The 16031-nt window shown below is 44.8% G+C and overlaps 1 protein-coding gene across 1 annotated transcript in view; it reads left to right on the plus strand.

Annotated features, from left to right (window-relative positions):
* Positions 1–16031, plus strand: part of LOC134537410 (uncharacterized) — a 188263-nt gene that overhangs the window by 152520 nt on the left and 19712 nt on the right. Inside the window, exons 6-13 of the mRNA XM_063377796.1 lie at positions 5274–5421; positions 6962–7465; positions 7799–7990; positions 9678–9739; positions 10299–10487; positions 13428–13528; positions 15032–15102; positions 15810–15917. Coding sequence (XP_063233866.1) covers positions 5274–5421; positions 6962–7465; positions 7799–7990; positions 9678–9739; positions 10299–10487; positions 13428–13528; positions 15032–15102; positions 15810–15917 — 1375 coding nt within the window. The remainder of the gene's footprint in view (positions 1–5273; positions 5422–6961; positions 7466–7798; positions 7991–9677; positions 9740–10298; positions 10488–13427; positions 13529–15031; positions 15103–15809; positions 15918–16031) is intronic.

Consider the following 16031-nt stretch of genomic DNA (forward strand, 5'->3'; position numbering starts at 1 on the left):
GTGCTGTTGTTGTTGTTGTTGTTGTTGTTGTTGTTGTTGTACATGATACCCGTTTGGTTTCATTCGTTGGGTTCCATCTGCTCCGATACATCAGTGATTTAGGCTTGTTCTCTGTGGGTGTCTGTGTTTTGAATGTTGTGATGAATGTTATCCACGTGCAACAGCGCAGCACTGAAGGGCTTATTGCTCGCCCCACGCCCGGAATGACCACGTGTCATGACACGTGTCCGGCTCTGCCGCGCCCTACGGTCGCTGGAACTCTCCCAGCCCGGCGCAGACAAAAAGGGCTCTTCCTCTGTTCCTCTGCGCTGTTTTATTTCCCCCCCTCCCCCCACTCCTCTGGCTGCTGCCTGGTCGCGGAGAGGGCGGAAATAACAGCGCGGCGCGGCGTCTGCACGCGGGAGGAATTCCTGTCCGTCAAGTTGGCACGGCGCCAGGATGTGCCACGGGCCAGTGGTTGTGGGAAGCCTTCTTTTCACAGACTAGAGAGCCAAACTCCCGATCGTGCATCTCCGGTTTTTTTTTTTTTTTTTTTTGGTTCATTGTAACTCCTGATAACTAATGGTCAATTAGGTTAGGTTAGCTACATTATAAACACTTTAAAACATTGTGGACGGTTGATTTGGTTAGGACAGCTACATTGAAGATACTGTGAAATCATGTAAACGATTTCCCTAGCCCTGGATAGCTACATATTAAAAAGTTATTTGCTAATCAACCATAAAATGATTTTACAGTATTTGTAATGTAGCTATAATTACCTAATATAACCAACCACCCACAATGTTTTTAAAGTATTTATAATGTAGCTAACCTACCCTAATCGACCGCAAAATTTAATGCCACACCGGTTTATACAACGAGATAGAACGGGGAAAAAAAAGCGAGCATGAACTTCGGGGAACTTCGGGTGTGGCTCTCTCGTCTGTGAAATGAAGGATTACCGTCCATGGGGCGGTGTGAGCAGTGTTGCCAGCCGTAACTTTCGTACAACATATGGCTATGGATATTTTTGCACACATGAAAAACGTTTTTTTTCCCTCGAGATAATACTGAGTATGTCTTACGAAAATATATTTAAATTGATGTTTCATTCAAGCATAAAATTTTAAAACTGCCAAAAATTAATGTGCGCAGATAAAATTAAGTAATAAATTAATATACGCAGTTAAACTGAAAAATCTATTCAGGGAATTGTAATTATAACTATTGGAGATACTAGGACAACACAAAGCACAAATGCCCGGGTAAGAATCCGAACCCAGTTCTACTGCGAACACACTGGGTATGCTCACCTCTACGTTCGGGTGTTTTCCGGTACAACAATTTCTCAGTTCGGGTGTCATTCTGGTACACATACAAGAAAAGTAAGAAAACAAATTGTTTCTGTCGTTTTTATTACAGATATTATGTACACTGTTCTGTTAAATTTCATAATAGCGTGACAGCATAAAATTATTGTAGTTTAAATGACATTTTGGCTGAACTGCCAAGGCCCGTGCGTAGGATTTTTAATTTCGTTATTAGGGGTTTGGGTGAAGTGGTGAGAGGGGGGGGGGGAGGGAGGGGTTTGATAATGTAAACGTTGAATACTACTTTTCCAGCCTCATGTGAAAAATGGTAACTTCAGGTTGAAGGTTAGTGTAAAATTACCTGTAAATGTGGCTTACGTAAATTTGTGTTTTGCTTTAACAGTGTAGTTGAGACTGTTTTCAGAGAGAGAGAGAGAGAGAGAGAAAGAGAGAGTGAGATTGAGAGATTGAGAGATTGAGAGATTGAGAAAGATATCCCTTATTCTGTTGTCGCCGCCTTAATGTTTACTTGATACTAGCTGCAACTTGATCCTGTGGTTCTTCAGAGATCCTTAAGAATATAGCGTAGCCGAGGCTGTTTTTAAGAAGGCAGGGATGTTTAATGTCATTACGTCATGGCAGGGGCCAAGAGTGCCCTAATTGGTTTTCCGTTACAAGTGAATTATATAGTTAAATATTTTTAACGTGATAAAGTCTTATAAATCGATGAACGCCGGCTGCACGCACGAAAAAAGCATTACTCATTGTCACGTTCCGCCTGAGCCGAGCGTGCAAGCGAGAGCGCGGAACAAGCGATAGAGAGGCACGATCGGCCTAAGCGTTCGGCTTGTGACGCACCTTTCTCTCTTCCACTCACGTTATCGCGTAAAATTATCGTCCGTAAACCGACTTTACAGACAACCCCCCCTTTTTTTTACTACTAATTTTCCCCCCCCCCCCCCTTAATTCAGGTACCCGAGCGGCCCTTCTCGGGCACCGGGTACGGATGTAGTAATTTGGGCACGTGTTCCCCGAATTCGGGTACGTCTGGCAAGGGGACGCACCACAACGCCGAAATTCCCAAATTGACCACAACGCCGAAATACCACAACGCCGAAATGCCAAATTGACCACAACGCCGACAGCTAGAAAACTGCTGTGTACCACAACGCCGAAATACATTAACGCCGAAAAATGTCATTGCAGGACTGCCACAAAGGTTAGGTTAGGTTAGACTAGGTTAGGCTAGGTTAGGCTAGGTTAGGTTAGGTAAGGTAAGGTTAGGTTTGATTGTGGTATTTCGGCGTTAAGGTACATTTAAGAAACACACACAAATTCATTCATTTGTTATTTCGGCGTTGTGGTATACAGCAGTTTTCTAGCTGTCGGCGTTGTGGTCAATTTTGACATTCGGCGTTATGGTATTTCGGCGTTGTGGTAACGACCCGTCTGGCAACACCGCGGTGCTTGTGACAAGACTCGCGCTGGCGGCCGTGAACCTGAGCCCCTGAATGGTTAGGGGCAGGGGCTGATGCGTGCTGCGGGGTGAAGGCGCTTTCCGTAATTACCTCTCGCCCGCCGTCGGTGATTCACACTTCTCCCCTCCCTTCTGTCGTTCCCCCTCTTCTTCGCCGCCCCTCCTTTCCTCCTGCAGACACGGCACACGTGCGCCCGCATTGCAACAGGATGCGACCCCCCCCCCCCACCACTCTTTATTACCACATCTTCCTGTGTTTGTTTGAAAAGTTAAACAAGCACCAAATAATCTTTATATGTAGCCCTCCTGTTGACGTGTAAACACCTTAGCCCCTCGATTTACGGCATTTGGTAGAAGTAATTTCGTTGTGAATGGAACCTGAAGTCGGTGAACGGAAATGCGACACAAAGATGGCGGACCCCGTGTGTTGCAACGTAATGCCGTGCATGGTAACTTTCGTATACATATAGGTTACATGCCAAACGTGTCGGTGTGCCAAGGAGAAACTTTATGACAAAGAGGAACTCTTGCCCGGTGCTGTACCCCGGGGATGTTCAACACTAGACTGTTGTAGTCCATACACTTGGGTCTCGTAGTACAGTCGTGCTCATGAACGATTGACTTTCTGTGAACACAAATTAATACTTAATATTACGGCTAGCCTGCCTCCAGGGGGAATACTCGACGCACACTTAAGTCGCTTACATAAAAACTTTAAACCGTACTTTACATACGTAACAAAACTACCCCGGATTATATATGGTAAACTAAAATAGTGACAGTAAAAAGAAATCTCCAGTTTTAAAAGATCAGAGAAAATTGGCATACAATGAGTATAATACACATACTCCTTGCAATGTGTCAGCGGGCTCGGTAGCACTGCGGTAGAGCGCGCTCTTGTTGATCTTTATTTCTTGTCGAAAAACTGGTACAAAGTCGGGGGTTAGGGATTTTTCAAACCTTTCTCGCTTTTATCCAAGCCGTTTCTAATAGTTTAAAAAATCGATCTGTTTCTACCATACTCGCACTCTATGGCTGTGTAATCTACCACACATGCACTCTTCTCAGCATACACTCTATGATTTGTGTCCTCTACCACACCCACACTCTATGGCGGGGCTCTACCACTGTCACACTTTATGGCAGGGCTCTACCACACCCACACTCTATGGTGGGGCTCTACCAATGTCAAACTCTATGGCAGGGCTCTACCACACTCACACTCTATGGCAGGGTTCTACCACACCCACACTCTATGGCGGGGCTCTACCACACCCACACTCTATGGCGGGACTCTACCACACTCACACTCTATGGCGGGGTTCTACCACACTCACACACTATGGCGGGATTCTACCACACTCACACTCTATGGCAGGGCTATACCACACTCACACTCTATGGCGAGCTCTACCACACCCACACTCTATGGCGGGGCTAACCACGCTCACACTCTATGGCGGGGTTCTACCACACTCACACTCTATGACAGGGCTCTTCCACACTCACACTCTATGGCGGGGCTCTATCACACTCACACTCTATGGCGGGGTTCTACCACACTCACACTCTATGGCAGGGCTCTACCACACTCACACTCTATGGCGGGGATCTACCACACCCACACTCTATGGCGGGACTCTACCACACTCACACTCTATGGCGGGGTTCTACCACACTCACACACTATGGCGGGATTCTACCTCACTCACACTCTATGGCAGGGCTATACCACACTCACACTCTATGGCGGGGCTCTACCACACCCACACTCTATGGCGGGGCTAACCACGCTCACACTCTATGGCGGGGTTCTACCACACTCACACTCTATGACAGGGCTCTTCCACACTCACACTCTATGGCGGGGCTCTACCACACTCACACTCTATGGCGGGGTTCTACCACACTCACACTCTATGGCAGGGCTCTACCACACTCACACTCTATGGCGGGGCTCTACCACACTCACACTCTATGGCGGGGCTCTACCACTAACACACTCTCTGGCGGGGCTCTACCACACCCACACTCTATGGCAGGGCTAACCACGCTCACACTCTATGGCGGGGTTCTACCACACTCACACTCTATGGCGGGGTTCTACCACACACTCTATGGCAGGGCTCTACCACACTCACACTCTATGGCGGGGCTCTACCACACCCACACTCTATGGCGGGGCTCTACCTCACTCACACTCTATGGCAGGGCTATACCACACTCACACTCTATGGCGGGGCTCTACCACACCCACACTCTATGGCGGGGCTAACCACGCTCACACTCTATGGCGGGGTTCTACCACACTCACACTCTATGACAGGGCTCTTCCACACTCACACTCTATGGCGGGGCTCTACCACACTCACACTCTATGGCGTGGCTCTACCACTGTCACACTCTATGGCGGGGCTCTACCACACCCACACTCTATGGCGGGGCTCTACCACACGCACACTCTATGGCGGGGCTCTAGCACTGTGCTACTCTATGCCTGGCAGGAGGAGCGCGGCGGGCGCGCCGGACCTCGCAGTGCAGTTGGACGTGTTCGACGAGCAGCGAGAGAGCGACGAGGCGCAGATCCTTCAAGGCCCGCACGGGGTGGACCTCAGCTCCCACCTCGACGTCTTCTACGCCATCCTCAGACAGGTGAGGCTGCGTTCCTTTTCCCCCTTGGCGGGCGATCTGGTTGTTCGTAGAGTCGATACAGGAACACAATTATGATGTTACCAGAAGAAACTATTAGAACACCATAAAGTACTTGAAGATTGCTCTTAGAATACATTAATTAAGTACCAAAGCCCAATGTATTTCTTAGCTCCTGGATTTAGGTCACGGCTCTACTGCGATTTTAGGCAGCAACTGAATCAGTCTAGAAATTTCCGCAAATCCGCAGTTATCAGTAAAATGTAATATAAAAAATGCCATCAGTAAAATTAATGAACATTAAATTCATGTAACGGTTCCTTTCACTCCCATCTAAAATGCACTAGTAGCTTACTGCTTATGCTGTTATTAAAAGAAAAATCAGTCTTGGTCATACGAGGGATACTCGTAAAGTAATCTCCGTTTGACCATAACAAAAAATAAACTCGTTAAAAAAAAGTATTTATAGACAGTTTTAGTTTACTACAGACCTACTTCACATTTTTACATAATCGTTATTCAGTTCCAAGCACTTTTCGCAACGGTGCAACAGTTTCTGTAACCCCTCTGCAAGGAAGTTCGCCGCCTGGAAATTAAACCAGTTGACGATAGTATTTTTATAATTTTTCTATGTTTGTCGACCCACACTTTGTTAAATCAACCAAAATCACGGTCTTCCCAGGCGGCGAACCAGCAGCATTACGTAAAATGTTCGGAACTGAATGGCGATTATGCGAAATTGTGAAGTAGGTATGTAGTAAACTAAAAACTGTCAATAAAATCTTTTTCTCACGAGATTTTTTTTATGACCAAACGGAGCTTACTTTAATATTATTCCTCGTACTATTTAGATCTTTGGGGTCCAGGATTTAGAAATATAATATATAGGCCTATATATAGATATAATATATATAGAAATATAAATAATATAAATAAATAAAAAATATTTTAAAGTACTATAATTAAAGACGATACCGATTCCTTTTTATCAATGTCCATGCATAATTTTTAATTACTTTAAATTATTTATGGTTGTAATCTTTTGTAATAATTAATATTTGAAAATTAAGTCAAAAATTTTAATTTGTTCTCTAAATATTTAGTCAACATCTGCTTATATCATGCTTAAATTTTTAATATTCCACTATTTGATGTAATTGCAGAAAAGTGGTTTAAGTGTATGAAAAGGCGTACCGCGTTAACTTCGCCACCAATAAAGACGATAAATAGAATATATAAAATAGCAGGTCACGTAATTGTTTAGTTGCAAAAGTAATGAACTTGAAGGCCCCAGTAGGTGGAGGAAAGGCGCCTCCACAGTGGCGGCTACGTCAGAGAGGGTCAGTGGCGGATCTAGGATTTCGGTTTGGCAGGGGCCTGACCCAGCTGAGGCTAGGCTTTATCAAGGCAAACGCTAAAACAATAGTGGACCCAGATGCTTTTGGAGGGGGCTTGAGCCCCTTAGCCCCCCCTCAGGATCCGCTACTGGAGAGGGTTGGTTGACACTGGTCGCTGGAGGCTGTAGGCCCCGGTATGTCCGCAGGTGTCGGACACGCCGCAGGAGATCCCCTTCCTCAGCATCCTGCAGCACCTGCTGCGCATCGACCCCAAGGAGGCGGTGAGCGACGTGGTGTGGGACACGGCGGAGACCCTGGTGCACCGCGCCACGCTGCTGGAGTCGCGCCAGGACGCCAGCCGCCTGCTGCGCTCCCCCTCGCAGACCAAGCTGTGCTGCCCCTGCGCGTGCCACCAGGCGGGCCCGCGCAAGCAGTCCCTGGGCGCCGCGCTGCCTGCCCCTCCGGCCCCGCCGCCGCCTCCCCCTCCGCCCCTGGGCGGCCCCCCGGCCCCTCCCGCCCCGCCGCCGCCCCCGGGAGCCATGGGCGGGCCCCCGCGGCCCCCGCCCCTGCTCGCCGCCCCCGCGCCGCCCCCGCCCGCCTGCAGCCCCGAGCCGCCCGAGCCGCCCAGCTCGCTGCTGCCCCAGCAGGACACGCCCACCCCGCGCGCCAAGATGAAGACCATCAACTGGAACAAGATCCCCAACCACAAGGTACACCCGGCACAATATCCCCAACCACAAGGTACACCCAGCACAATATCCCCAACCACAAGGTACACCCAGCACAATATCCCCAACCACAAGGTACACACAGCACAGGGTAACACAGCACGGGGTAACACAGCACGAGGTAACACAGCACGAGGTACACGCAGCACAGGGTAACACAGCACTAGGTACACTCGGCACGAGGTAACACTCAGCACGAGGTAACACTCAGCATGAGGTACACACAGCACGAGGTAACACTCGGCACGAGGCACACGCAGCGTGTCCGGCGGCCACCAGCCTGCAGCTTGCAGACGAGCGCTGTGCTGTGCGCAGGTGGTGGGCAAGCACAACATCTGGTCGCTGGTGGCGCGCAGCCACGAGCACTCGCCCATGGCGGACCTGGACTGGGCCGAGATGGAGGGGCTGTTCTGCCAGCAGGCGCCCGCCGTGCCCCAGGCGCAGTCGTCGCCGCGCCTGGGCCGCGACGCCTCGGACCCCGACCGCCGGCGCAGGGAGTCCTCCGAGGTGAGGCTGGTTCAAGTCGTACTGGAGGGAATGTTTGTGATGCGTGCACACTGTTCCGTTTGTTTTCCCTTTATATTCTCATACATCATTTGTATGTACTCTGTGATACTGGTTAACAACTTAACATAAAGATATCCTGACCATACTGGCTTCACCTAATGTCGCCATCTTCACACTGGTTGCATGCCCACCCTCTTTGTAGTACCAACCTATTCATAACACACACCTTGCAACGGAATTTACACAGGATGAAAAAAGGTCTACGTAAAAAAAAATGCCTCAAACCTTTAAATTTTTTATACATGTGCTTTTAAATCTTTGTGATAGTGAATGATCTTGAATACTGATCCATATAATTAAAATTTTTTATTTATTGTGATTATTATTTACAGAAATTGTGTTTATAAACTTTTTCAATTGTATTTTAAAGTTTATTTATATAAGTGATGTTATGTTCCCATATGTATGATATATAGGTATGCTTTATAAATTATAATTTGGTACTTTGTATGTAATAAATAATTAAAATAATAAATTAGCTTAAACATTCAGCATATTTATTTATTTTCAGTACTAAATAAAATTCATCTTGATTATTTTACTAAATTTATAAATTAATTTTATATAGGTATATGTTTGTGTTAATAGGTATTGAATATGAGTAATCTTATATATAAAATTCTCGTGTCACAGTTTTCGTTGCCATACTCCTCCGAAACGGCTTGACCGATTTTGATGAAATTTTTTGTGCTTATCCGGTATCTATGAGAATCGGCCAACATCTATTTTTCATCCCCCTAAATGTTGCACTAAATTTTTTTTTTTTATTTTTTAGACAAAATTTTTAATTTCTATTTTTGGTAGGAAATCACCATGGCAACGGCTGTTGCTTTGTTGATGCTTCATTAGTCTCCATGGCAACGACTATTTCATTGTTAGTGTAGTCCTCATCACAGTTGAAATTTTGCGGGAAATTTAAATATAAAAAATGCTCTTTTTTCTTCCTTCAAGTATATGATATATCCTACAGACTTGAAACTTCACAGTAATGTTCCTTATGTTACGCAGGATGACCTTTTTCGAAAATCAGCTCCCAAGGGTGGTTAAGCCCGTGCAACAGTGGTTACTTCGTCTCCATGGCAACGGGCATCGCTTTGATTTTTTTTTCATTCGAGGCGCGGCAGTGGCGTACCCACAAGGAGGGGCATATAAAATGAGCGGCGCAAGAGTGTTCTGCCTGTAGACTGCCGTAGCGAAGTACGGGTACATCAGTTTTATGTTGCGTGCACGAGTCGGGAAACCATCGGTACATTATACATACAGCATTGTAATAAATGTTCACGGAATTTTTTATTATTTACCATTACTGTAAATGGGAGATGTGGCATAATTTTTTTCCATTAGTATAGCCGTGCGAAGCCGGGTCGGTCAGCTAGTTATTAAATAAAATTTTAAGTTTGTTTGCATTTATACTTTACCAACCATATTTATAATATCACTTCAGACCTAGTATTATTTTATTTCCATTAATTAATTATTTGCATGCAGTAGGTACAGAAGTTTTTTTTTTATGCCAAGTACCTAAGTTTAACTTATATCACATAAGTACACACACACATTTTTTTCCCTTCTAGCTGATGAATTGTCTGGTTGTCACATAAAATATATATGTATATTGTTTTTATAGATTGTTTTGCTGGATGGCAAGAGAAGTCTCAATGTGAACATATTCCTCAAACAATTCAGGAGGTAAGTGGAGAATTCTGTTTTATTTCATGTTCACACCTTTAATTTCTATTCCACACGATACATCTCCTCCATCTTTTCTCTGCCTTCTTCTTCCTGCCTCATGGCCTCTGCACCTCCATGGGGCCATGACGGCCACTACAATATATATTACAGATTCCCAAATGCCTGTGATCCAGGGGAAGCCTAAGATGCACATAAAGTTCTGCCATTACCGATTACCCTTCGGCCAACCTCGGGTTTATTTATTAATATTTATATTTCACTGTTTATTTTAATGCAGCTATACTAACCTAACTAACCGTCCATGGTGTCTTAAAGTGTTTTTAATGCAGCTAACCTAACGGACCGACCACTTTTAATATTTGAATTAATTTTTCCTGCGCAAAAATAAAACAAATCCCGAAGTTGGGCCGAAGGTGAATTGTTCGTGTGAAATCGGGAATGGCAGAACTTGATGTGCATCTTAGGTCTCCCGTGACCCGGAGCGCAGTTTGTGGTGCTGGTCCCACGTGGTCGGGAGACGGGCGGTGCGGGTGGCAGAGTTGTGGTGTGTGCGCAGCTGCAACGAGGACATCATCCAGCTGATCCGGGAGGGCGCGCACGACGACATCGGCGCGGAGAAGCTGCGCGGGCTGCTCAAGATCCTGCCCGAGGTGGACGAGCTGGAGATGCTGAGGGCCTTCGACGGGGACCGCAGCAAGCTGGGCAACGCCGAGCGCTTCCTGCAGCAGCTCATCCAGGTGCCCAAGTGAGTCGCCTTCCGGGCCCCCTCACAGACGCCCCTCCGAGTCTGGAACCTGCCGGCCAGACGAGGGTCCCGCAGGCCCGGTCGACTCTTCCGCGTTTCTCCGCGCATTTGCTTTGATTCAGGCGTGCTGGAGACTAACTAGGGTTCCGACCAGGGTTCGAACCCACGCCCGAGGAAAGGGAAGGAGAGGCAAAGTTACAATAAAAACACTATAAGCCAGTAGCGGATCCAGAGGGGGGGCTAAGGGGCTCAAGCCCCTCCAAAAGCATCTGGGTCCACTATTGTTTTAGTGTTTGCCTTGATAAAGCCTAGCCTCAGCTGGGTCAAGCCCCTCCCAAACCACTGCTATAAGCATATTCTATTACAGACAACAGGAAGTGAGACCAAAATGTTTGTAAAACAAGAGAAAAAAATAATTGGATTGAAATTCATAACAATTTAATATATTACATGCAATTTAGGCACATGTGACGAAATAGAGAAATTACGGATTGTTAAGAATAATTTTTTTTACGTAAAGAATTCACTGGTCGACACTTTTGCATTTCTCCGCGTCGTTGCTTTGATTCATACGTACTGGAGACAAACAGGTGACGTCGGCCGGGGCTTCGCCCTAAGCCTGGACAGGCTCCGCTCCCTTCCTCACTTTTCCCTCCCGGAATTTCACCGCGAACGTGTGTTTGTTTTGAATTGCGCGCCAGGACCTCCCTCATGAGGGCGCTGTAGAAGCAGTGCGACGGCCCCTAATTATGTACCTAATTAATTATTGTAACCTTTTATTTTTAGCCCCAGTGTTTTTATGTTCAAGCCAACGTGCTCTTTTACTTAATTTAATAATATATTCTAGTTTTACAGACGTTGCGCGGACGAATCCGCACGGACCGGAACTTGACCTCAGTTGTGATTCTTTTAACTCTCACGTTAAATAATTACAGAAGTGTTAATGGTTTTTTAATTAAGAGCATTGTGTTTTGTAATTAAATGATGTGTTTTGTAATTATCTTCACTTTCGCCGAGGCATGGGATCATTAATTAACGTAACGGTTTTTGTACGGCGGAAGTGCGCCATTGCGAGGGTAGCGTCGCCAGTTCCTCTTCAACAGCCATCGAGAGTAGACGCGCCAGCACCCCGGGGGCCGCAATCTTTGTGCATCTGATCAAGTATTTCTGTTTTATAATTTATTCCTAAATAATTCCAATCTCTAGCCCTCGGGGCTGCTCTCGGTCGGTGGGACGTTTAATTAAATATTTATATAACTCGTTACGAGCTTCTTTGTCGCAGTCCACAGGAGACTCATAGCGCATGGCCACATGGTTGGCCCATGCTTTACCTAAGCTGATCCGTGCCCAGGCCTTTTACTGTTTTAATGGAGAACGTGTAGGGAGGCGTGAGTTATGTTATTAAAACTAAATTTTAACTGAGTCGTGAGTTATATTTTACGTAATGAGAATCCAACCTTTGTACGAGTGTGGCGTGCCCGACGCCTAGAGCGGGCCAGGTTTGGTGTAGATCGACATAAGCGAATCAATAGGGCTGGTAACTCGTCCCACATGGGTCACGTCACGCCCTGAGAGAGAAGATCGGCCGGGGTCCACGTGCCCATTTCACGTGGTGGCGCCCATATAAACATCTTTCCCCGTGAAGCAGTGTAGAAGATAGCCCTCACAGGGTTCCAACTAGGGTTCGAACCCACGCCCGAGGAAAGGGAAGGAGAATTTGTGAAGCAAGAAAAAAAAATAATTAGACTGAAATTCATAACAATTTAATAGTTAGGCACATGTGATAGAATAGAGAAATGACGGAACTTTAAGAATAATTTTTTTTTGCGTTGAATTATTCCGTAAAGAATGTAACCACATTGGCGATGAGCGTGAGATATTTTTCATACAATCATGCTAGTCAAGTGCCCGCAACGTTCAAAATACATAAGGGTTAGATATTTAGAATTACAGAAACATTTATAAATTAAATACAATTGCATGCATACAATCCACGGGCAGGTTTCACACGGTCATGTTCCCAAACATGACCAAACTAAAAAAGGTAAATTGGGGCATAACAATTACCAAGACGTGCAGGTGTGACTCGCCGGAACTTATCATTGCATTTATGGCTTTGAGGATTAGGATAGATGGTTTATCCACCAAAATAACCTGAGACAAGCAAATTCAATCAATGCTTACATGTCTTGATATGTCCAATAAATACATACGTACACCACTACGGAATCCTAAATAATAAGCATGTTCAATAAGAGGCTAATAACAAGACTGAGAAAGGGCATTCAACAGATTTTAAGCATTGCTGTTTCAAAGCCGCGCATTTCCAGAGCCGCGCATTTCCAGAGCCGAAGAAGGCTCTCAGAAGGAGTGAGGGTTGAACCCAGGGGCGCAACAACAGGGGGGGGGGGGGAAGGGTATTTTGCCCCCCCCTCTGAAACCTTGAAGTGGGGGCAAACGGGGGCAAAGAAAGTGCTGTCAATTTTTAGATGATAAAACTGCTTAAATAGCACCATTTTCCACCTTGAAATACAAATTTTCCCCGGGGGAGGACCCCCCGCTTCAATAGGGGGGATCGATGATTCTTTATAAAAAGGTATATTGCCCCCCCCCCCCCCCCTCCCCCTGGAAATTTAGTTTTTGCGCCCCTATGAACCTAAGAGAACACACGTGAAATTAAAAATGTATTTTAGGGTAAGGGTGTCTTCGGATGTTCTAAAGTTCATCGTGCTGTTTGCATAGTAAGACCAGTAACAGTTTGTAAGTACATGAGCACGTGCAAACCAGTGGCCAGGCAGTTGACTCCGTACCATCGCACGTCGAGTAGATGTGTTTGTGTTGCTGCACGCCAGCTCACTGCTCTCAGAGGCTGGCGTGCAGGTAACCGCCTCGTCAGTGGGTGGGGTGACTGTGGACTGAGCTGCGGGTGGTTGTTCCCAGCTACAAGCTGCGCATCGAGAGCATGCTGCTGCAGGAGGAGTTCGCAGCCAACATGGGCTACCTGGAGCCCAGCATCAGCGCCATGATCATGGCGGGCGAAGGTAGGGACCGCGCCCCCTGACTCACCAGTCATTCATGCTCCACGCTGCAGTACGTCTGTCCTTCCGACCCCTAACTTCCAGTAGACAAAAAAAATACAGGTGTTTGTACGCCTCCTTAACATTCTTCAAAATTACTCAAGTGACCCTTAATGTAATCTTCGCAGGCTTTCACGGCCATTGTCTGAAGTAGCTTGGCTTCTGGGTTGTAGCCGCGTCCTTGGCGATAAATTCACCGACGTTTCGGTCGACATTGCAGTCGCCATCATCAGGGAGCAGTTACCTACTGCAGGTACTGTAGGTAACTGCTCCCTGATGATGGTGACTGCAATGTCGACCGAAACGTCGGTGAATTATTTGCCAAACACACTGCTTCAACCCAGAAGCCAAACTACTTTTTGACCCTTAATTTTTTGAATTTTTTGCTATGAGTCCGGTAAAACTCCTTAATAGACTTTTATACCAATTGCTCCATAACACATTGTGTTGCATGGATTGTTTTATTCCTTTGTTTTAGAATCTTGACAGCAAGCAGTTTTTCCAGGCATGAAACTTGCGAGTGTTTTAATGCTGTATGCGTAGTGCCTGAAATACTCTTTGTGACTGCACTTATTTTGTCATAGGTGGGGTAGGGGATTATAATAATTTTAATTTTTGTATTATATATAATAACTTATTGTGCAAAAGATTAAAATTAATTTAGTAATGTTGATATACATATATCAGAAGTCATTTAATTCTTAAAGGACTTCTTAAAAATCTCCTTGATTTATCTTGATGTGTAAAGGTACGAACCATGACATGGTAGCCAAAGTTCTAGATACTTCAGCAAGAATCAAGGAAAAATAATAATTCCAAAATTAATCTTTAAAATTTAAGAGCAAAATTACAGGTTTTAATATTTTTATAACAGTCGTTATTATTTGTGCTAACCTTTGATTTTTGTTTAGTAAACTGCTTTCAAAATACAATTTGCAAAGGAAAATGTGGCATGTTTTGTAATGAACACCTGCCTTCCAAATACATGTTGTAATACAATGAATGATTGTTTTTATAATATCAATGAATATTTTAACTCATGTAGGTAGTTCTTTTAAAAATCATTTATAATTTATATAGGTAGTTGTTATTCAATATGGTGTGGTATGTAGTCTTTTTTTGTATCATGTTTGTATCGTGATTATGATTTGTTAATATGTCGTATTTGTTTTTATCAATTTGTAATCTTTGTTATAATTTATATGTGCAATTATTGACGTTCTATATATGTACCCCAATTGTATTACATACATGTATAGGGGTCAACAGAGAGATGTAATTAAATAAATAAATAAATAAATAAATAAATAAGATTGCTGTTGAAATGGTGTATCTGATGGTGTAGGGAATAAGAGGATCTTGCAGCTTTTGTCGAGTGCATGTGTCAGTTGCCATTAGGTGCTCACATAGTTTGTCCAGCACAGAACTCACGTATGCATCAGGCACTTGTGCTGGTTGTCGTTGCAGACCTGATGACCAACAAGCACCTGCAGGAAGTCCTCTACATGATCGTGGTCGCGGGGAACTTCCTCAACTCGGTGCGTGTCTCGCGTGGCTCCACTGCCGCGGTACCTCACCCGCCGAGACCAGCGTTCTCGCTAGACGCTCGCAAGTCCAAGTCTCTGGTTGCACGTTGCGAAGTTGTGTTGTTCCTTTACAACCATTGTGTAACAGCTAGTAAATATAAAACGCAACATTGATTGATTTTAGTGGAATCAAATAATATTTAATATTTTAAAGTAAATTATTTTGAAAAACTCAAATAATCTTTCGGCCCTGGAATAAAGTGAACCATCGGTTCATGAAAAGAATGTACATATTTTTGAAAAATATTCATTAACAATATAAGTGGAACCAGGTACAATCTTTGAACATTTTTGAATCTTAAACATATAATAAAAGTGATTTTGTCACATTTAATAAATGTATTATTGTTTTTTTACTTTATTGGTGTTTACTTTTCTTCTCAACCTAATTAAAATCACTACTAATTTCTTTTTGTTAACATGAACTACAAAATAATTTGTTTCTACAACTGTATAACTGTGTTCTAAACTTTTTAGTAAAAATTTGAAACAATTATTTATTAATACTATTTTAATTTTAAAGAATGAAATAATTTTGTTAATCTAAATTCTACTGTTACTGATTGGTTGCCATAATGCACTCACAACGTCACTACTAAGTATGCCTCGTCTCTTGTCCTATTGCAGTCGGGCTGTACACGACATGTTTGTGTTGTCAGGGTGGCTACGCTGGCAATGCAGCAGGCATCAAGCTCAGCTCCTTGCAGAAGCTGACCGACATACGTGCGAACAAGCCCGGCATGAACCTCATCCATTACGTTGCTCTGGTGAGTTCTCCTCATTTGTGTCTTCGAAGCACTTCAATGCTTCTGTACCACTTTGTTGCGTTGTTGCGCCTCCTCCGCGCCGTCTATGGGCCCGGTGGAAGCCCCCGGTCTCTC

This window comes from Bacillus rossius, chromosome 12 (genome assembly GCF_032445375.1).
Source record: "Bacillus rossius redtenbacheri isolate Brsri chromosome 12, Brsri_v3, whole genome shotgun sequence".
NCBI lineage: Eukaryota > Metazoa > Arthropoda > Insecta > Phasmatodea > Bacillidae > Bacillus > Bacillus rossius.